General features: G+C 39.2%; 1 protein-coding gene across 4 annotated transcripts in view; it reads left to right on the top strand.

Moving 5' to 3' along the window:
- IPT2 (tRNAisopentenyltransferase 2) overlaps positions 1 to 13,606 on the top strand; it is a 32,996-nt gene extending 19,390 nt beyond the window's left edge. For 3 of the 4 annotated variants that reach the window (XM_088952810.1, XM_088952808.1, XM_088952809.1), the window contains 5 exons: positions 1,419 to 1,493; positions 2,219 to 2,659; positions 12,167 to 12,242; positions 12,356 to 12,522; positions 12,640 to 13,606. In XM_088952810.1, coding sequence (XP_088808936.1) covers positions 1,419 to 1,493; positions 2,219 to 2,659; positions 12,167 to 12,242; positions 12,356 to 12,522; positions 12,640 to 12,765 — 885 coding nt within the window. In that variant the 3' untranslated portion in view covers positions 12,766 to 13,606. The remainder of the gene's footprint in view (positions 1 to 1,418; positions 1,494 to 2,218; positions 2,660 to 12,166; positions 12,243 to 12,355; positions 12,523 to 12,639) is intronic. The other variant, XR_016101682.1, reaches the window with a different exon arrangement.
- Positions 13,607 to 23,510: the final 9,904 nt, after the last annotated feature.

Below are 23,510 nucleotides of genomic sequence, written 5' to 3'. Positions count from 1 at the left end.
CTTAGGAGAACTCACCCCTAAAAGCTAGCTGTTAGAGGGAGGGAACCCAAGCACATATATACCCCACAACAGCATCCGATACTACCGATGTGGGATACCTCATGTTTTCATTCCATATTACCAACATGGGACAAATGGATCGTAAAAGGTTGTTGTTAGAAGTGGGGCGAATGAAAGGAGGGGGGGTTCAATTGTGTGTTTTGGGGTAGAATGAGGTCTTTGAGGGATGTTGTAGGGACTCAATTGTTGGTTGGGATGAGTATGGGCAGGGGGCTTTTATTGGTTTGACCTCTCTTCACTGATATATATATATATATATATATATATATATATATATATCACCATTGTAATCCTTTTTCTTTCCTTTAGTAAATTTTCTTTTTGCTAGCAAAAAAAATATTATATGAAGAGTCTCTTTAAACAGAGAGACGAGATTTGCATCTACTATTGTTAGATGAAAGCAATCTTTCCTTTCACTGTTCTTTCTTCTCTTCTACCTTATCTCTTTTTTCTATTCCTTATTCATGACATGAGAAGAAACTTAAAATGACTTCTCCATTTTCTTTTTTTAATGTGCATAATTTCTAATTTTGTATCACATATACCATCTGTCAACCATGTTCTAAGACACACACACACACACACACACTTAGAGCAACAGTATGCATATAATAAAATAAAAGCATATAGTATAATATTTTAAATAGTTAGAGATAAGTATAGGAAAAAATGCTTCAAACAATTTTGACTCTGTCAACTGGTTATTGACAGACAAGTCAATGTTGATGCCTAGTTGTCCCCAGTGACAACATAATGAGTATTGACTGACTAGTAAGTGATTTAGTTGGTCTGGCCCTCAATTGACTAGTCAACTAGTCAACTGTTTGATAAAACTGAATTGAATATTTCCACATCTCAGGATTAGATCATACTAAATATCCTTTGTAATCCAGTTAGGATGCAAGCGTTCATTTACTTTTTATCAGTATTTTTCCTGGTTTGAGGACAGTAAGAGATAAGAAATTGCTAACATTGCATCTACTAGACATTACATGCATGATTCTATGACATTGCATACTTGAATGAAACAATTTCCATTGAGGATATACCTGCAAGTTCTAAAATGTAGTGATTGTTCAGAAAAGGTAAAAGGTATCCTGGAATAATTTTGTAACTAGTTACATGAAGATTTTGTGCTTGGGATTTGTTTATGTGCTGGTCATGGACCAATCTTACAATCTGTATAAGAATTTGTTCTGTATCCAGTATTTAAATTGCACATGATATATAGATTTGTTGAGACTTGGAATATTTTACAGAAGACACACCCTTCAACTCAACATGGTAAGAAAAACTGTACTTGCTATTCCGGTTTTTATATTTTAGTTGGATTATTTAAATGTTGTTGCCATGTGCAGATAAACCATTTTCTTGGCTTGTATGCACGCACTGGTGTTCTCCCTAGCAAACTTTTGCAAGGAAAGGCTTCAGAGGTTTGTACTTCTTCCTGGTTAGGGTCATTCTTGTCATGTTTATGATCTAGTTGGAGCCCTCCTTTCTGTTGTCTGGAGTTTGGCATGTGCTGGAAACTTCAAAGAAGAATGAAAATGTGATGGGTATCTGTTCTAAAATGGTTTCTAGCAAGAATTTTATTTCTTTATTTATTTTGCTAGATAAACTTGGAAGTGGGGTGGGGATGATGAAAGCAGGATTTGATCCCAGGCTGGGGGAACCACATCCACCGACTTCACCATTTGAGCCAGCAGGCACCTTCAATTTCTATCAGGAATTGGTGCATGCATATTTTTTCTTCGTTAGGAAATAGATAAATTTTTAGAGATACTAAAGCAATGAACTTCTATGTTTCGTTCTTCTAATGTGTGAGAATTGTGCAAATGCCTAGTAAGCAGAGAGTTCATGAAGCAACAAATATAGGGAGCTCTCGTATATTTCATAGTCCAAAGATTAATGCCATGAATAGGTTTGTTGGGTAACAATGGCTTAGTTTATATATAAATAGCAATTACTGTTTTTAATCAGCTATAAATGGCAATTACTATACCTATGTCTATGTCTTTTCTCTCTGATCATCAATCTTGTCAGGACCATTCTATTTGTTTTCCAATTTTTGTTTAAGAAGGCAAGAAGTATGATTGGAGTTGAGTCAAACCTGACTCACGTGTAAAATGATTTTCTAATGTTGAATGTGGCAGGGCAGAATTGGGGCCGAGTGGATAATTTCAGATATAATTGCTGTCTTATATGTGTGGATGCTTCTCTCCCTGTGTTGGATCGATATGTGGAAAAGCGAGTAGACAGCATGGTTGATGCTGGCTTACTAAATGAAGTTTATGATATTTATGGCCCGACTTCAGATTACACTCGGGGGTTGCGGCAGGCTATTGGTGTACGCGAATTTGAAGATTTTCTTAGAATATTTCATTCCAATACAAATGCATCTCATTCTTGTATCACAAATGCACATTATGACTCAAGTGCCGGGGGTGGCACAAGTACATCGACAAACAAGGGAAATATGATTTCAAGAGAGAATTTGAGGGCTATTTTGGATTTCTCTGATGATGACTATTACAAAATTATCTTACAAGAAGCTATTGACAAGCTAAAAGCAAATACCAGAAGACTTGTTCGTCGTCAAGTATGTGTACTACTTCCACATCTTTATGTATCATGCTTTCTTGCTTGCACATGCATTCCTGGTTGAGGCATGATAAAGCATACTTATCATACTGTAGTTCAATTTTCAGAAAGAATTGGGTATATTTTTTGCTTAGTACAACTCACATTACTCACCTCAAAGCTCATCTTAGCATTTATCCCCAACTTTCTAGGATTGGTTACATGAATCGTCTTCTGTCATTGTTCTGTATCAGGAGTCAAATTTTATGTCAAATCATACACCCTTAGATTATTTTCAGCACTTAAACCCATGCTTTTCTTGGTATTCTCCATGCTCTTTTAGAACCTTCTACTTGTATCAAATTACTCCCATTGGTGCAATTATTAGTCATATATGCACCAGATCAAACCATCTTGGTCAACTTTTACTCATCTTGTCACTAATTGGAACTACTCCTAGGTTCTCTTCAATGCACTTTTCTTTCCTTTCTAATCTTTTCACTCATCCATCTCAACATTCTCATCTTGTCCATGGTTGAAAATGTCTACATATTTCCATTTCCATGGGTACTGATATGAAATATTGTTGGAATATATCTTGACAAATTTCCTAGTGCATTTAAAATATTTTATATTGTTCTGAACAAGTTTTATTTTGCTAATTAAATCAACATCGGGTTTTCAATTTATATGTACATAGATATCATCCAAATATTTTGTTTTAAGGGTAAATTTCTTAAACTACCCGTATGGTTTAGCTAATTGACTAGGTGTACCCTTATGGTTTGAAAATTGACTAACAATACCCCTTACTGCTTTTGACAATTGACTAACTCTACCCTTACCATTAGATTCTATAAATATTCCGTCAAAACTCATACGCACATGACATATAATTTTTTAAAAACCCAATTTTACCCTCTACCTCCGACCTCGCCCTCTTTCATTTTGCCCTCCACCTCCGACTTCCCCCTCATTCACTGTAGATCTCTGATCTCTCCCATTTTCTCTCATTCTCTTCTCAAGAACTACTAGAATTGCAGAGGTCGAATGCTATAGGGGAATCACAATTACAACTTTCCCCCTCTTCCTTTTCCCTCTCGTTCTCTTCTCCAGAACCATCGGAACTGCAGAGGTTGAATGCTAACATTTTTGCTCCTGCAAGTGTTTCTCGACCATCAAAAACTCTGTTCAATTATTATGCCAATGAAATAGGTGAGTACATATCCAACGAGATGTTTGTTGGGTTCTCTGCATCAAAGGACATTTCAGGAGAAGAGCAGAGGATCTTAGCTTGGAGCTTTAGTAATAAAGGATTTGACTCTTTGCTTGACATAAACACAATGAAATTGCCAAGTTTTACACCGCATCTTCCACATTCACAACCGTCATATTTTGTGGGAGCTATATTAGGAATCACTGTTTATTCTTTCGCCATTATTGGTTTTGGTGAAGGAAGAGGAAAATTGAAGAGGACAACATCAAAGAATGGGAGCTTGAGTACTGGCCCCACTGGTTCTCCTTCCAAGAGCTTAACGAAGCAACAAATGAATTTTCAAAAGAAAATCTTCTAGGGTTCGGTGGTTTTGGCAACGCATACAAAGGAACTCTACCCAACAACATAGAGGTTGCAGTCAAATGCGTCAACCATGATTCCAATCAGGGATTGAGAGAATTTGTGGCCGAGATCTCAAGCATGGGCAGGCTGCAACACAAGAACTTAGTCCACATGAGAGGGTGGTGTAGGAAAGGCAGTGAGTTGATGTTGGGGTGGGAGGGATGGCGAAGGGTGCTCATCCATGTAGCAGTGGGCTTGAATTACCTACATCATGGGTGGAACCAGGTGGTGCTGCATCAACATCAAGTCTAGCAATATTATGTCTTCTCTAGAACCGCCGCACTTCTCCGGAATTGCAGAGGTCGGTGCTCCTCTTGTTCTCTTCTCCAGAACCGCTGCAACTGCAGAGGTCGGATGTAGAGGTCGGCACCCCTCTTGTTCTCTTCTTCGTAACTGCTGCAAATGCAGAGGTCAACACTCTGAATGTTCCATTGGTTACTGCAGTTAAAAGGTTGGGGAGCTTCGATTTTGCCTTTGGCCTTCGTTCTACTGGTTACGACAATTAAGAGGATGCATACAAGGACTGGAGGAATCATCGTTTGAACAATTCCACAGGGATTGTGTTGTAGTGGACTAATGTCTTTGTGAAACCTTCAAGAACAATGCCTAGTTTGGTGTTACTCTGAATTAGACCAAAGCCTTGGGGCTTCTTGCCGCATATGGGGTCAACCCATATCTGAGTATCTCTCAGATCTGCAAGAAACCCAGATCCGATCATTATCTGCTGTTCTGGCAGTTCTAGCGAAGAAAATGAAAGGGAGAGGGAGAGATCCGATAATCTATAGTGGAGGGTAAAATAGTCTTTTTCATATATACGTTGACGGTCGCTAATGATAGTGTTAGTCAATTTTTAAACAGTAAGGGTACACGTAGTCAATTAGCTTAACCATAAGGGTAGTTTAAGACATTTACCCTTGTTTTTAATATGAATATATTCTCTTCAAACCCATAATATTTTTGAGTTTCATTATAGATGACTTTTTCCTTTTTTATTTTCCTTTATGAAATTGAAATATTTTTAGTTCAAACATTTGACAAAGAGTTGGAGGAGTTGGACAGATTTCTACCTGGATTGAAGACTTTCGATATTATAGAGTAATTGAATTCTGAGGTATGGTTTGTTCCTCCTCCCTTCTTCGTCTGGGCTGGAAGGTTCTAGTAAAGTAGGGGATAACAGGAGAACCATGGAAGTTGAAGAGGGTGGTGGAGGGTGTAGATCAAAGGAAAATTTATGGGGAGTGTGACAGGCTTGAACAACAGCACATGGCGTATAACTGAAAGAGAAGATTTTCAAGTCAAGGAAGCGGAGGGTTTGGGGGTGCAAGGGGAGAAGTGGAAAAATGGGAGGTGGGGAAGGAAGTAAGGGAAGGAGGAGAGGTGACAGAGGACTTGAGAGAGAGGAGCTTTTAGGTGAAGAAATTACTGTTTAGCTGAGGGTGGATATTGAACAACAGGTGGAGGTTGGAAAACCACTTAGCTTATTCTTTCTGGGTGAGGAGAGAGTGGTCAGAAAGGCAATTGGACAATTTGAAAGGAGTAGGAGGGAAGAATATAGTAAGAAGAAAGCAGTGGGGGAGGGGGGAGAGGCGTGGAAGGTAAAGGGCAGGAGGAGGACCTTGACGAGGAAGAGTGAAGGGGAGCGACTATGAGAAATAAGAGAGGGAGGGAGGGGTGGGGTGAGTGAAGGTGGAAATAAAGTTGCTATCTTGGAATGCTAGGGGAATGAGAAAAGGAAGACGGGTTCTGGTGAGAAATGTGCTGAGAAAGCATAATCAGGATATTGTGTTGTTGCAAGCCAAAACTCGGGAAGCAAGACAGCCAGGTTAGTTTGGAGCTGTTTACCTTTTGCCATTTGCTGGAATATATGGAAAGAAAGAAATAGGCGAGTGTTTGAGGATAAAGATTGGAACTTGGATAGGCTTGTGGCAGCTATTGGAAAATTCGTAACAGATTGGGTCTTGGTTTTGCCAGAATTTGATCAAGCAAGTCAATAGAGAAGACCTAGGGGACAGTCTTGGGGAAGTTTTGGGGTTACAAATTTGTAACCTGGATGATATGTTTTGATGTGGTTTTCTTTTTATTTTGTTTTGGCATGGTGTTAATCCTTTGTTGTGATTGTTTGTGTTAGCATAGGGGTATTTCTGTCTTTATCACCTAGATTAAGGTTGCTGATCTGTAATGTTGTGTTAGAACCAGTGCTCCTTACTTAAATAAGGGCACATATGTCTTCAATTAATTTTAATAATAAAAGCATTGTTTGGCTGAATGGGAGGAATGGTCTTTTGACTTCCAGTTCGAACCAGACTTTCTCCTTTTCTCTTTCTCTCTTTCTTTCACCTTTCTACCTCTTTCTACATGATTGATCTCAAACAGATAGAACTTGAAGGCAGACCGAATCATAACATGGTATTAGAGCAACTCAAATCTGCCTAGATTTCTATTCTCTACGCACCCAATCTAGGGTTTCTCTTGATTTTTTCTGAATTCAACTGGAGATAAGGGAAAGGGCTGAAAAGGAGTGATCGCCCTCCCCCCTTGGAGGTCTCTATGCCTCTAGTCGTGTCTTGTGTGGTCGGTTGCTGTGGTTTCTAAGCCCTCCCCTAATCGATGTAGGGCTGGTTCGTGTGGTGCAATGGGTGTCTTGTGTGGACTGATTTTCTTCTCATGTGGTTGTTCCTTCAGTGATAAGTTGTGTGCAGTGTGCAGAATTCAGTGGTAATAGAATTCAGCGAGTGTGCAGAATCGGTGATAATAGAATGGGAGATAACAGTGATTGTAAACCTAATGTGATGGTGCCTACATACTACCTGAATGTTTAGATGACCTCCATTAAACTAAATGGAGAGAATTATGTGCCTCGGGCTAAATCCGTCGAAGTCTTTCTAAAGGCAAAGAAGAAGGTAAAACACATAAGAGAGGAGAAACCCTCCACTGACTCTCACGAGTATGAAGACTGGGAGCAAGATGATGCTCAGATCATCATGTGGTTGTGGAATAGTATGGAACCCAGGATTAGTGTAAACTTCATGTTTCTTGACACTACCAAAGATGTGTGGGACCATGCGAAGAAATTGTATTCGAGTCAGGACAATACAACCAAAGTGTATCATCTGTATCAGGAGTACTTTAATCTGCAACAAGGCAATCAGAGTCTTGAGGAGTACTATGCCAGTATGAGAAACATTCGTAGTGAGTTGAATGGCTATCACCCTCTCACTTCTGATGTCAAGATTCAGCAACAACAGAGAGAACAACTTGATGTGGGTAGATTTTTGGTGGGACTGAAATCTGAATATGAACCAGTGCTGGCTCAGATATTAGGAGGATCAGCTCTCCCCTCTTTAGAAGAGGTATTTGCTCGACTTCGGAGGATTTCTATCGGATCTACTGAGAACTCTAATATCTCAGATAGATCTGCCTTTGCTGTATCGAGAGGCCGTGGTGCTAGAGGTGGAGCTCAGGGAGCTTGGTCTGGCCGTGGTGGTAGTAGTGGTCCGGTGTATGGCCGAAGTGGCAATGGTGGGCTTACTTATAATCGTGGTGGTGGTTGTACTGGGGGCAGAGATTCAGGGGGAGCCCGTGGTAGAGGACGTGGCTCAGGCCTGAGGAAGTGCACTCATTGTGGTATGGATGGACATACCATTAACTATTGTTATGATCTACATGGTCCACCCTCAACCTGGTCCATTCATGCCGTGACTAGTGACTCTAGTTTCAACTTTAGACAGGAGAATCATTCATCAGATTAGATACCTCCTACATCCATAGATGGTCCCGTGAAGGAGATGGTGAGTGTTCCCCATGATGAATATGAGAGGTTTATCCAATTACAACAGAACACGACAACTTTTACTCACTCAAGTATGGTTTGTTTGGCATCCACACCCAATCCTTGGATTATTGACTCTGGAGCCTCCGATCACATGACTAGAACTCTAGGTGCGTTTTCTTCCTTATCTCATTGCTCAACATCACAATCTGTCACCCTTGCTAATGGCTTCGCATCCTCCATTTGTGGTGTTGGAAATGTTGACATAGACCCTGTATCCCTCTCCTTAGTTTTGTATGTTCCTAAATTGCCTTTTAATCTTATGTCTGTTAGTAAGTTGACCAAATCACTTAAATGCTCCATTACTTTTTATCCTTCTATGTGTGTTTTTTAGGATCTCAAGACGGGGATGAAGATTGGTGGAGGGCATGAAGCTGTGGACTGTATTATCTTGACGGTGGTGGTAGAACTTCAACAGCTTTCCAGTCATCCTTTTCTCCTTTCCAGTGGCACTGCCGATTTGGTCATTCGTCGCTGAAAGTTCTAAAGTCTTTGGTTTCGTCTTTGAGTCAACTTTCTGTTTTGGATTGTGAGTCGTGTCAGTTTGGGAAACACCATCATGTTTTCTTTCGTTTTAGGGTTGATAACCGTGTGTCGAGTCCTTTTGCTTTGATTCACTCCGATGTTTGGGGTCCTTATAAAGTGATGTCATATAATGGATATAGATATTTTGTCATTTTTGTCGATAATTTTACAAGGATGACGTGGCTCTATCTAATGAAAGAAAGAAGTGAATTGTTTACCGTTTTTCAGAAATTTTATGTTAAGATTCGTAATCAATTTGGTACCTACATTAAATTTTTCCGTTTTGATAATGGCCGTGAATATTTATCCTCATCATTTCAAGAATACTTGGACCAACACGACATTATCCATCAGACCTCATGTACTTACACCCACAACAAAACGGGGTGGCTGAGAGAAATGATCGCCTTCTCCTAGAAACAGCACGATCCCTTATGCATCACATGAATGTTTCCAAACCCTTTTGGAGTGATGCAGTGCTTACCTCTTGCTTTCTGATTAATCGGATGCCAACGCTCATCCTTGATGGTCATTCTCCGTTTACGGTCTTGTTTCCCGCCTTGTCTTCGTTTCCTCTTACGCCTAAGGTATTTGGGCGTGTCTGCTTTGTCCATAATCTGGGTCCCGAGAATGACAAGTTCGATGCCCGTTCTCTTAAGTGCATCTTCCTTGGCTATTCTCGGACCCAGAAAGGGTATAAGTGTTACCATCTTAGTTCTTGACGGTCCTTTGTGTGTGCTGATGTCACTTTCTTTGAGTCCACTCCGTTCTTTTTGGGGTCCGGTGATTTTTCTTCCTCCTCATCACCTCCTCTCTTCCACTTCCCGTTGCCTTGCGGAAAGGTAAACGCACTTGCACCCTTCATCCTATTTCTAATTATGTTTCACTTACTCACCTTTCCGCCCCCCATCGCCAGTTTGTCACCTTGTTATCCTTAGTTGTTGTCCCTAAGGATGTCCAGGAAGCCCTTGCCTCTCCAGGGTGGTGCCGAGCGATGGAAGAACTTTCTGCCCTTCATCATAATCATACTTGGGACCTTACCGCTCTTCCTCCTGGGAAGCAAGCTGTTGGTTGTAAATGGGTTTATACGGTTAAGTATCTACCTGATGGTAGTGTTGAACGCTTGAAAGCGCGATTGGTTGCAAAAGGGTACTCCCAAACCTATGGTATTGACTACACAGAGACCTCACCGGTTGCTAAGATAGGTTTAGTTCGGGTTGTGATTTCTCTTGCCGCTATGTATGATTGGCCGCTATATTAGCTTGAGATCAAGAATGTCTTTTTGCATGGTGACTTACTCGAGGAGGTCTACATGGAGCAACTTCTGGGGTTTGTTGCTCAGGGGGAGGATGGTAAGGTGTGCAGACTAAGGAAGGCTATATATGGGCTTTAACAGTCTCCTCGAGCATGGTTTGGTAGGTTCAATGAGGTAATAAAGAAGTTTGGTATGAAACAGTGCCATGTTGATCATTCTGTATTCCGTCATGACTCTTGGGAGGAAAAATACTGTCGGTGGTGTATGTGGATGATATTGTTATTACTGGAAATGATAACATGGGTATTGACAGGCTAAAGACTTATCTGCAGGATAATTTTCAGACAAAGGATCTTGGTAAACTGAAATATTTCTTGGGGATAGAGGTAGCAAGATCTTAGTATGGTATTAATCAGTGCCAGAGTAATTATGTGCTTGATTTGCTAGAAGAAACAAGCTTGTTGGGTGCTAAACCAACTGAAACACCTATGGACACAATTACTAGGCTAAGCGGTGATATGGGTGAAGTGTTTGAAGACCTTGGCAGATACCGACGACTTGTAGGGAAACTGAACTACCTAACCATTACTAGACCAGACATCTCATTTGCGGTTAGTGTGGCAAGTCAGTTCATGCGGAAACCTCTGATTCCTCATTGGAATGCAGTTTTGAGAATTGTGAGGTATTTAAAAGGGGCTCCGGGTCGCGGTTTGATATACAAAAGTGGCGGAAAACTTGAAATAGAAGGGTATTCTGATGCTGATTGGGCCGGTTCTATGTCTGATAGGCGGTCTACCATAGACTATTGCACTTTCCTGGGAGGTAACCTGGTGACATGGAAAAGTAAGAAGCAGACAGTCATGGCAAGATGTAGTGCTGAAGTAGAATATAGGGCTATGGCGCACACTGCTTGTGAATTAGTGTGGATAAGGAACTTTCTGTAGGAAGTAGGATACAACATCAATACTCCAATGAAGCTCTATTGTGACAGTCAAGCTGCAGTTTATATTTACTCTAATCCAGTGTTTCATGAAAGAACCAAGCACATTGAGGTTGAGGGAGAGTGCTGAATGGAGAGCTAGACACTACATATGTTGGCATATGTCACCAGCTTGAGGGGGAGTGTTAGCGTAGGGGTATTTCTGTCTTTATTACCTAGATTAAGGTTGCTGATCTGTAATGTTGTGTTAGAACCAATGCTCATTACTTAAATAAGGGCACATATGTCTTTTCAATTAATTTTAATAATAAAAGCACTGTCTGGCCAAATGGGAGGAATGGTCTTTTGACTTCCAGTTCAAACCAGACTTTCTCCTTTTCTCTCTCTTTCTTTCACCTTTCTACCTCTTTCTACGTGACTGATCTCAGACAGATAGAACTTCAAGGCAGACCAAATCATAACAGTTTGTGTTGCTTGAACACCTGTCTAGATTGTAAACTTTTTCTTTTTAATGAAAAAAATTCTATTTACCTATTGAAAAAGAAGAATATGGGGTACCACAGGCCCTGCTGATTATCTCTTCTGATGTCTGCAGTTGGTTGAAAATTCGATCGTTCCTTTCCTTCTATATATTCCAGATTATCACAGTCGGCATGAATCCAATTTTTTTTTGTTCTTTTATAAACTACTAGTTTCATCTCTTAATTGTCACTCACCCTTTCCCAAAGTTCATGTCTTTTACTCCTCTCAGTATGCATTTTCTTTGTTTTATATTATATTGAACAATTTAGTCAAGTATAATAAGCCCATCTCGCCTAAGTATTTCCAAACTTTTATTGGGATGCCAACAAGCATAAAGCCTTTCCCAAAGGGCTTTTTCAACCTCTGAATCCCTAATTCTACAATATATCTATGCTCTCTCTCAGACATACCTCTTTTTTTCATGCTTGTAGGCTTGACATTTTGCCATTACAAGTAATGGCCCCTTTGTATTTCCAAAATGTTCTTTATTTATTGATCTCCGAAAAGAATGTTTTGCTGCTTCTTGATCTCCTCATTCTTTACTAGGGTTATTTGATTTTCACTTTGATGTATCCAACTTCATCTAGGTTTTTATTTATTTTTTATTTCTCCCTTGTCTTTGGATTTTTTAATGCTTTTCTCACTTTTTGTATTTAGCTTCTGGCAGAATTTATCATACACCGTAAGTTTAGCTTCTTCTACTGACTCTTTAACTTCTCCTTTCAGCAGTTTTACTTCCAAGTCTTCTGCATTTCTATTTCTTTTCCATACCATATTTTCTTTTGGTTATTTTTCCATGTCAAAGGTCATAGGCTAAAATATGTCATTGTTTTCTAGAAAAGGAGACTCACAAGATTGCAAACCCTTTTTGGCTGGGATCTGCATTATGTTGATGCAACTGAAGCCATATTGTGTATGTGACAATCTGAGTAATTTACTGTTCAATGCATTTCTTTCTATTTAGTTGTGAGAAACACTTTCTACCTGTTTTTCATTTATTATTTCATTGAATACACTTAACTGCAGGCAACTCTGATGAATCATGGCAAGAACAAGTGGTTAAACCTTCTGTTAACGTAATCAGATCTTTCTTGTTCAAGGATGAATACTTGGTGCCCGACTCAGAGATGTTCAATGGTATGGAGAGGCCAAAATTAGTTTCAAGGGATTTGTGGACTCAACATATCTGTGAGGTTAGTTAATGCCTTAAAAGTGGGACACTATCAGAATTTTCTTTTCTGTTTTCCAAGTGGCATGTGATTATAATAATGATTTTAAGATCAACACACCTTCAACTTCTCTTTCTGTAGGCCTGTGGAAGTCGGATTCTTAGGGGAGCTCATGAGTGGGAGCTACACCAAAAGGGTCGTTCACACAGAAAACGTGTTCTTCGGCTTAAAAAGAAGTTGCAAAGTTCTTCCTTGGCTGAGCTGTGATGGCACTAGGCAGCAGGACAGCTCTGCATAGGAAAAACAATGTATTCATGTAGGCACTATCTCTGGTGCTTGTAGCTTATACAGCATGGCGATACTATAACAGATTGCAACTTTGAGATGTAAAGGTTAGGGGTCATTCCTTGGTCCAATGGTAAAATCTTGGGCTGGCATATTTAAGAGCATGGATTTGAGATTGTCTGAGGGCGACTACTGATGTAGATCTAGGGTTGATAAGAAAAAGAAAAATGGGAGAAGTGAGAAATGTGATTAGCTTCTCATGGCTTACTGCTTAATTATGATAGATTCCAAGTCTGAAGGAAGTAGTTACCTAATCACACCGACAAACCAAAGGTATTGAGATTGTGACCTCTGTTATTGGAACCTTGCTACCTATTTTGTAACTTGAGAAAATTCTGCACACATGGGAAACATATATTCTATATGTTTTGGTTACATAGGGATATGGTAGAAAGGCTTCTATCAAGGCAAACCTGTGTCCAAACCGTTCTAACAGCCTTTCCCAATCTTGCATTGGGAGTATCTCCCCATGAAATAAAGCATAGAAGTATGGAGATATTCTCAATGTGTAAAGAGATTGGGCCGAATGGGCCTTAACAGTTTCTTATGTGATATCCTTCTTTATCTTTTATTTTATGTTGATGGGCCTCACTTGATGGGCCTGTTATTTGTTCTTATTTTATTTTTTTTATGTAATTGCCAAGCTGGCCGCCCACTTAAGGGTATACTTGTCATCATCAATTTGTTTTAGAATTTAATAAAATTAGGGTTAGAGGAGAAAGAAAACTAATTCGACTTCTTCTCTTATCTCTTATCTTTTACATATACAGCTCTTGCACTTTCATTCAGATCTGATTTGTACTGTTAATCACTGGTTTTAAACCTAATATTAGAGGATTGATTCTTAACTTGGTATCAGAGCGGGTTCAGTTCCTCTTTTTCTTCTTTTTCTTTTGTTCCTGTACACTCTAAAATCAAGGGAGTATATGGAGAGATAGGTTCTCTATAGTATAGAGAATCACTTGCTTGGTTGGTAGAAGAGTTTGGAGAGTTTAGATCTGGCCAGTTGTTGCCAAGAAGTGATGCTGTTTGTCGTTGCTTGAAACCCTAGCCGACTAGAGATTTTCGAGTTACCAAGAAAAGTGAAGCTTGGGTGTGGCGCTCTGTGTTGGGAAGATGTCTTGTGACTGTTAAAGGAGGGCGGTTCAGGTTTGGAAGAGTTTAGGTTACTCTGGTATGTGTGGTTGTGTCTTCTCTCTCCCGTCCATCTGTTGGATAGAACAAAACCCTAGTTTTTCAAGCACCCAAGTTTTGGTTTGACTTCAAGTAAGTTCACATAGTCAATTTTTTCTGTTTTTGATTTTCGTTTGATTAATTGAGGCATATGGAAGTGAGTTCAAGCAGGTGCCAGTTTTTGGACATGCTCCAGTAGATTCTGTTTTGATGGGTGTTACCACAATTAAGTTAGATGGGACAAACTAATTTGCTTGGGCACAATCTATAAAAATCTATGTTTGTAGTAGAGGAAAATTTGGGTATCTCACAGGCAGTAAGGTGAAACTCGAAGAGGCAGGCCCTAAGTTTGAAAGATGGATGCAAGAGAATTATATCGTTATAGGATGATTAGTCAACTCTATGCAACCTCATATAAGCTAGCATTATCTCTGGATGTCTTCGGCTAAGGAAATATGGGATAGTGTAACTGAGACATATTCACAGAAACTAAATGTAGCCAGATCAGGGGGAGAAGAGTGTGGCAATCTATTACTCCATACTAAAGTCTCTATGGCAGGAAATTGATGTTATAGAAACAGTGGTATGGGAGAGTAAAATAGATGCTGAAATGTATAGAAGGCTAGTGGAGAAAAATAGGGTGTTTGAGTTTCTCACTGGACTCAACCCTAAGTTTGATATTATTAGACAGAACATTTTGGCAAGGGAGGAGGTTACTCTTTCACAGGCATATGCTATGATCAGTAGTGAGGAGAGTAGGCGGCAAGTGCAGTTGCAGAGTCCATCTACAGAACATTTTGCACATGCGGGAATGAAACCGAAGGGCCCTACTGAGAAAAGAGAGCAGTTGTGTGAATATTGCAAAAAACCACGTCATACAAATGACACCTGTTGGAAGCTTCATCCTTAACTTCTTTCAGATAGGTTTAAGAAAAATAATATCCCTAAGAAGGGCAATCAGGTGGGAAAATCCAAGACTGCTAATGCTGTTACAGTGCTTGAGGGGGGAAGTAAGGAAATGGAAGAAAAATCAACTATTGAGCAATTGGCTGCAATGAAACTGGATTTTGAGAAGTATGGGAGGCTTCTAAATCATCTGAAAGCTACAGTGTCTTCAACTCACCATTCCAACAGTATATCATCTTCATCGGTTTTTGCTCACTCAGGTACATATGCCTCAGCAAATCATGCTTCAGCTTCAGGTAATCATAAACTCCATTGGATTATAGATTCCGGTGCATTAGACCATATGACCAGCATATCTAACATTTTTTGTTCATACCATCTTCTCTCTAGGAAAGAGAAAATATCCCTGGCCGATGGGTCACTTGCCCCCATCTCTGGTAAAGGAGATATAAAGACATCTGATACCCTGTTCTTATCTTCTGTTCTCCATGTTCCTAAGCTTAACACAAACCTTTTATCTGTTAGTAGTTTAACAAAGTCCATGAGGCGAACGGAATATACCTACTGGACACACCAGATCAAGCCTTGGGATCACCTCATGGAGTTGCTTTAGAGTCACTGGCGTTAGAGTCTGTTAATAAAATTCTGTTATGTCATTTTCGGTTTGGTCATTTGTCTTTTTCTGCTTTAAGTCATTTGTTCCCAGATATGTTTAAAGGAGTGTCTTTATCTAGTATTCATTGTGAGTCATGTGAGCTAGCAAAGCATTGTAGACATTCTTATTCAATCAGTAATAAAAGATCATTTTCTCATTTCCATATTGTTCATTCTGATGTGTGGGGGGCCATATCACATGCCAACCATGGGGGGCTACCGGTACTTTATCATTTTTATTGATGATTATTCTCGTTATACTTGGGTTTATCTCATGAAATCCTGGGATGAAGCACCAATAATTGTGAAAAAATTTCATAAATTCATCATCACCCAGTTTAATACCCGTATCAAAATATTCTGCTCTGACAATGCTAAGGAGTATTTTGAGAAAATACTCTTCACCTACCTTGAAACTTTTGGGGTTATTCATCAAAGCTCTTGTTCCTACACTCCACAACAAAACGGGGTGGTAGAGATAAAGAATAGACATGTGGTTGAGATTGTCAGATCCCTTTTGTTTGCATCCCATGTTCCTATGAGGTTTTGGGGAGATGTTCATACTGCTACTTACCTAATCAACCGTATGCCCTCCAGGGTCCTTGGCTTTAAAACCCCCTTTAGTCTTCTCTTCCTGGATGATGATCTATTTTCTCTCCCTCTCCGTGTATTTGGGAGTATTTGTTATGTGCATATTCATAGTCACCAAAGGCATAAATTTGAACATAAAGCTCATAAATGTGTGTTTCTGGGATATGCCTCTACCCAAAAGGGTTATTGTTGTTTTGATCTAGTTCGTGGCACCCACTTTGTATTTCGAGATGTCACTTTTGCAGAGTTGACTCATTTTTTTAGTATTCCTACTGAAGGGGAAAAATCTGATGAACCCTTTGCTATGTCTATAGCTGTTCCTCTTCCCATCTCTTGTGAGTCTGATCATGGGGGGCCCACCTCTTCCACTGGGCCCCCCTGATCCTCCTCTTGCTTCTGCTCCTACGCTCCAAAGGTGTTACCAAAGGCGGAGATACAAACATATGCAGGTTGTTTCCACTCCTTCAGAAGAGCATCTAGCCACTCCCACGGTTCTTAAGGAAACAGGTCAACCCTCTATCGACCCACCTTCGATCGTCCCCGACCTTGACCTTCCTATCACTCTTCGCAAGGGCAAGCGGAAGTGTACAACCCATTGCATCTCCAAATATTTATTTTACAACATTCTCTCTCCTTCCCACTATTCATTTATTGTTTTTGTTTCTTCCCATGTGATACACAGGTCTGTATCGGAAGCATTGTCTCAACCTGAATGGAGGGATGCTATGATGACTGAACTTGAAGCATTACATAAGAACCATACCTGGGATGTTGTGGACTTGCCGGAAGGGAAGGAACCGGTGGGGTGTAAATGGGTGTTTACCATTAAATATCACTCTGATGGCTCGGTTGAGAGGTATAAGGCTAGGTTGGTTGCCAAGGGTTACACCCAAATGTATGGCATTGACTATCTTGAGACTTTTGCTCCATTAGCTAAGATGACTTTAGTTAGGGTCTTGCTTTCTCTAGCAGCTATCTTTGACTGACCCCTTCACCAGTTTGATGTTAAAAATGCTTTCTTGAATGGAGATTTGCATGAAGAGGTTTATATGTCTCTACCTCCAGGAGTGTATGGGAAAGAGATGAAAGGCAAGGTGTGTAAAGTATACAAATCCTTTTATGGTCTCAAACAATCTCCTCGGGCTTGGTTTGAGAGATTTCGGGTTGCTCTTGTCTCATTTGGCTACATTCAAACACAATCTGATCATACACTATTCTTGAAGAGAAATGACTCTGTAGTGACCTTCTTGATTGTTTATGTTTTGGGAGATCTTCGGTATTTCTTGGGCATTGAAGTTGCTCGATTTACGGATGGTATTTTCATATCTCAGCGCAAATATGTCCTTGATCTTCTTACCTTTGTATGACTCGGCCAAATATTTCCTATGCAATGAGTGTTCTCAGTCAATTCATGCATTCTCCCAGAGATACTCATCTAGATACTGCAGAAAGGGTTCTGTGCTATTTGAAAGGTACTCCAGGGAAAGATATTCTATTTGCTAAGCATGGTCACATGAAGCTGGAAGCCTTTACTGATGCAGACTGGGCAGGATGTATTGATGACAGAAGGTCCACATCTGGTTATTGTGCTCTGGTTGCTGGGAATATTGTGTTTTGGAGGAGTAAGAAACAATCAGTAGTTGCTACATCCTCAGCTGAAGCAAAATACAGGGCAATGACTCATGGTGTGTCAGAATTACTATGGCTACGATCCCTTCTAGAGGAATTGGGGGTGGACTACGAACAACCAATGATGCTCTATTGTGACAACCAAGCTGTTATCAACATTGCACATAATCCAGTTCAGCATGACAGAACTAAACACATTGATGTTGATAGGCATTTCATAAGGGAAAGAGTCTCTTTAGGAGAAGTCTGTTTACCATTCATCACATCAGAAAAGCAACTGGTTGATGCCTTGACCAAGGGAGTTCCCAAGGGGAAATTGACACACTATATAAGCAAACTGGGCATGATTGACATCTATGCTCAACTTGAGGGGGAGTGTAAAGAGACTGGGCCGAATGGGCCATAACAACTTCTTATGTGATATCCTTTTTTATCTTTTATTTTATGTTGATGGGCCTGTTATTTGTTCTTATTTTATTTTCTTTATGTAACTGCCAAACTGACCACCCACTTAAGGGTATATTTGTCATCATCAATTTGTTTTAGAATTTAATATCAGGGTTAGAGGAGGAAGAAGACTAATTCGACTTCTTCTCTTACCTCTTCTCTTCTACATACACAGATCTTGCACTTCCATTCAGATATGATTTGTACTATTAATCACTGATTTTAAACCTAATATTAGATGACTGATTCTCAACTTAATGCAAGGTAGTAAAGGCTGCTCCAATAGGCTTTGCACTGACTAAAACTGAACTCAGATTAAAGAGGGTCATTCTACGCTATCACATCAAATTGTCTTCATCCACGAAGTTGCAAGAACAATGCATCTCTACCTGACACAAGGATCCTTTGGTCTCACTAGTTTCTTAAAAAGCTCACACAACATAATAGCTTCACATGGGAAAGCACAAAGCTAAACATGGGATCACAGAATTTGTTCAAAGTCTCTGTTTGGAAGGAGTACAAATACAAATTTTTAGTGTAAAACCTTGTATTTTGTATTATTTTGTATATATATGTATTGTATACATTTGCTTTTGTACTCCTTCCAAATTAAGCAAAGAAACAAACATGGTAGATGGTCAATCAAAAAGGACGAGCTTAATGATAGTGGCAGAAAATCTAATTTGACACATGGGAAAACAAATATGTTGGAACATAATGTAAATAGAAGTACAACTTTATTAAGGGATATTACTTAAACCTCCCCACAAATACTACTACATACCCAATGATTTTTGAAATGACTTACTACACCTGTAACCAAAAAAGAAAACTAACTTGTTTTATTTGACATTTTGCAAAATTGCAACTCAAATTTTTACCTCCAGAGTCTTATGTGATAGTGATAGTGAATATCACTTAAATTAAAAGAAAAATTCTATAAAATAGTTGTAAGGCTAACTTATATTGTATGGAGTAGATTGTTTTGCAGTCAATAAACATGTCTAAGAAAAGAGTGCAAAAAGAGTGTGCCAAGAATAGCTAGGGATAAGGTTAGTAGTGAAGCACCTAGGAATAGCTCTAATAGGTGACAAAATGAAAAAAAAAAAAAAAAGAATAACATTCTTTATCCTTTTAAGCTTTTAAAGTAAGCAATGGGTGAGAAAAGAATTGGTCCTTCTGTTAATTACATTGATCTTACAACTCACAGGTAGTATAGGGGTGGCAACAGGCCGAGCTTTTTAGGAGCTATTCGAGCTCAGCTTGGCTCGGTTTAAACTGATCTTTGAACCGAGCTCAAACCCAATTTACAGGCTCGTTAGTTAATCGAGCTGAACTCGAGCCTAATAAAGCTCAGCTTGCGAGCCTAATCGAACTTCTACATATAAGTATGCATACATAATACATACATATATAACAATAACTAATTATTATAATTATTAATTTTTAAATATCAAATAAAAAATAATTTTTTTATATATACTTTTTTACTTTTATAAAGCATTTAGCTCACAATCGAGCTCGAGGTCAATCCTCATACTGTCTTGGTGAGCTGAGTTCGAATAGCTAGATGATGAGGGCATATTTGTCCCTCTAGTGAAATTGTGACATGTGGCACCTCGTGACAACTAGGAAAACACCTAGCCAACAAACTTATGAAGTTGGTGACCCACCCGGGCACCCAGCCAACTAGGAAAACACCCATGTTCTTTTTTCAGATTTATATGGGGATCAAGGAAAGTTTGTTTCCTAAGTAAATAACTTTTTCACCTAGGGGGGAAATTGTCAACACTTGAATGGTCTTTCCCCTTTTAATAATGGATTTTTATGGCTAAAATGGTCTTTGTCTTATTTACATGGAAAATAAAAAAACATGGGTAAATGCACTTACCCGGGTAAGTTTTTCTGGGAAACACTTACCCGGGTAAGTAACTTACCGAAAAGCGAACGGGGCCTTAATGTCACATTCGTCCCGATCTTAACAGATTGTTAAAATGAAGGGAGGTGTTTGTTTGATGACATCAGCCAATAAGGGATGTTGTATTACAATTTAAAAAAATGAGGGGAGGTTTAAGTATTTATATGAAAAACTAAGGGAGATTTCTCTTTTTACCCTTGCTTTTTCATGCCTCGAGGAGGCAAGGTAAGGTGGGTTTTCATCAAATTTATGGGGGGTTGTGATTGGTCAAAGCCTTTCCGGTATTTTGTTTCCCATATCAAAATATGTAGATGTAATTTGTGGGGACAATGATGGTAAAGAATGTGCAATGATTGGTTATCTTAGACAAGGTGGGACCCATTAAGGGTGTTCAATACGAATTATTTTTGTTGTTGTTGCAAGTTCAAAGTGAATTATTTTGAAACGGTTTTTAAAAAACAAAAAACGCATAAAGGCCCCAATCAATGTTTTCCCATTGACCAACTTTACAATGTTCTTTCTGCATTAACAAATGGGTCCCACATAAAATAAGCTCCACTTCCCCAAGTAAAACGTACCCATCTCTCAAGTGGGTAAGTAACTTTCCAACCTAGGGAGAAATTTAATAAAGTATAATGGGACAACTTTACCCATTTTCATATTAGCTTTTTATAGGTAAAAATGTCATTTTGTTACTTACCTAAGAATCCTGAAAATCAAAAGAACATGAGTAATTACCCATCTCTCAAGTGGGTAAGTAACTTTTCTTTTTGGTATTCTGACTTCCAACCGATTGAGGCAATTCCAATCCGTGCACAGTGACAAATGGCTCCCACTGAGCTAGCCCCTTAATGACATCAGGTAATCAAAGAAGCCCAAAAACATTGCTCCCTAGAAGCTCCTTGGTTGGTGAGTGCATTTTCCAAACCATTGGCTGATCTATTAACCCATCTAAATGAAGCCTCAACCTCTCTTCGAAGTTATCTAATCTCTCTCAGAACTTGTCTATAAATCCATATCCCTGGCTACCTCCATTCATTACCAACATTGAATTGCATTCAACCTCCATGTACCTGAGTACACTGAGAGACTTATCTCCCCCTACTTGCAAGTAGAGGATTCAATTCGTAGTTGGTATATTTTGGCATAATGCCTTTGCTCTGAATAAATAGATTTCATTTGCTCCCATATTTCACAAGCTGTTTCAGCCCACATGAATGTCTTACTTACTTGTGGCAGCATGGAAACCAATAGCTATGACATCATCATACTATTTTCTTGGTTCTACCTATCATATTCAGCACATCTAGTCTTCGATTCCTTCACTTTACAACTAATATATCCTATTTTCCCCCACCAATAATGTAGAGTTTAATTCCCCTAGACCATTCAAGGTAGTTTAGTCCATCAATACGAATTATTGTTTTTATTCAAAACTCCAAATTTGAAATTTCAATTATTAATGTCATTGATCAATCCCCTACACATGCAATTTTCTGATTGAAATGACTGTGACATGACGGCATATTTCTCACCAAGTTGTATTGGTAAACTTAAGACACAACAATGGTACCAAACCCACCCTAACGGGGTGTTGACAACATGGTTGGATTTGTTTTTAGACATCCCCTAAGTCATTTTCCCTTTCGCTTTTTATCTCTCAGTTGCAGAGGGTGATCCAAATTTCATCTCTTTAAATTCGATCAAATATGGATCTACCCCCACCCAATCCAATTTGATTTGATTTAAATACATACTAGTAAACACAAGAAAAAAAGTAAAACGTGCAACAATGGTGTTTGCCATATTCAATTCAAAGGGCAAAGAGAAAAGCAACTACAACAGAGACTCACGCGACAAAACAGCCATCAAGCTACACCGAAATTAAACCTAATACCACCAAAACAATTCCCTAGAACTGAAGGAACAACAACATAAAAATTAAAAAAAAAAAAAACTAAGACTCAACAGGCATAAAACAAGAAACATTCGACTTTAAAAGAGTCCAACCACTCGGGGTTGTTTCTGGGGATAAAACCTTCAACAAGACCTTTTTTAGCAGCTGCATGAGCTTCTTTATTTCCTTCGTGCCAGATCTGACTTTTGAGAAAGGACCACTTCCAAATCTTGAAACAAGTGAAGGATATCCTTGAGGACAAAAGCAATTTCCTTTAAAGCATCAATTCCTGATCATCTTCTAGTTGATAGTTTTGGAAAACCCAGATCTGCAGTAATATTGGTCCCACTAGGTTCAACAATCTTTTTCAGCTTCATCATCGTTATCAATAACCATCCAACTGATGGCACAGTAGTCAAGATGGTCATATAGTACCCCCCCTCCATTTTAGAGCCATGGGATCAGACCCTCAGATATGCAGACTCTCCATGGTATGGCCAATGGGCCTCACGTGCACCCTACTCTGCCCCACCCCCAATTCCCCTGTACAACAACAACAACAACAAAATCTTCCAAATAATTTATGGTACAATTGCACAAATGCTATGCCATTTAACTCTTCTTTGCTTGAGATGGAAATACTAGAATGTTCTCAGTATTAGTCCCCAACTACTTGATTCCCCACCCCCTTTCCAAAAACAAAAAAAAAAATGGCTAGATTAAACACCTCTAATAAGAGCAATTACCTGGCCATATCTTTGCAGCTATAACAAGAGAAAAATGGATTCTAAAAACTAATTGCCATTAGGCATTATTAAATTGAAAGACACCTACCAGAGCAATTAGAGGGTACAACAATGTTAATTAGAACATATTGGAAGAAGAACCATGGTCATCATCAAGGATGAGTTTAACACCATTATTTTTTAGGGCATTGACAATAGCCCATACCTTTGTTTGGCTCTTGAAGCCTTTCTTCTCAATCTCTTTGTTGACATCAGCATGAATACCTCTTCCTTGACCTTGGTCCAACCCTTCCACCTTGAGTCGCATGGCCAGCACCTCCCCCACAACTGCTGCGGCCTTTGCATTGCAAGACCTTCCACATTCCAATGCACTCTTGATTGCATGCTCCACTGTTGAAGTTGTTGCTACAATGCGCCCATTATTCCTATCCACGACGTTTGCTGTTATGTACTTCAATGATATGAACAATCGCAACACATATCTTTTTGTTACTGTCATCCTCACATTGATCCCTGGTGTCCAACCTAGCAAATTTTGAATATTAGAAAAATCGCATTGCCAAATAAGAGATAAAGAGAAACAAAAAACGGAAAACAAATCTAATTTCCAAACACGAGGAAGCTTTGTTGGGAGTTTATGACGGTAGGAAGAAGGAAGAAGAAGAGAACCCAATGTTTGATTCAATTAGAGATTTCTTGTGTTTAA

This window comes from Nelumbo lutea, chromosome 7, assembly GCF_056320005.1.
Source record: "Nelumbo lutea isolate HS-2025 chromosome 7, American lotus-T2T, whole genome shotgun sequence".
Classification (NCBI taxonomy): Eukaryota; Viridiplantae; Streptophyta; class Magnoliopsida; order Proteales; family Nelumbonaceae; genus Nelumbo; species Nelumbo lutea.
Note: the sequence above shows the minus strand (reverse complement) of the source record. Positions and strands in the feature narration are given on the sequence as shown.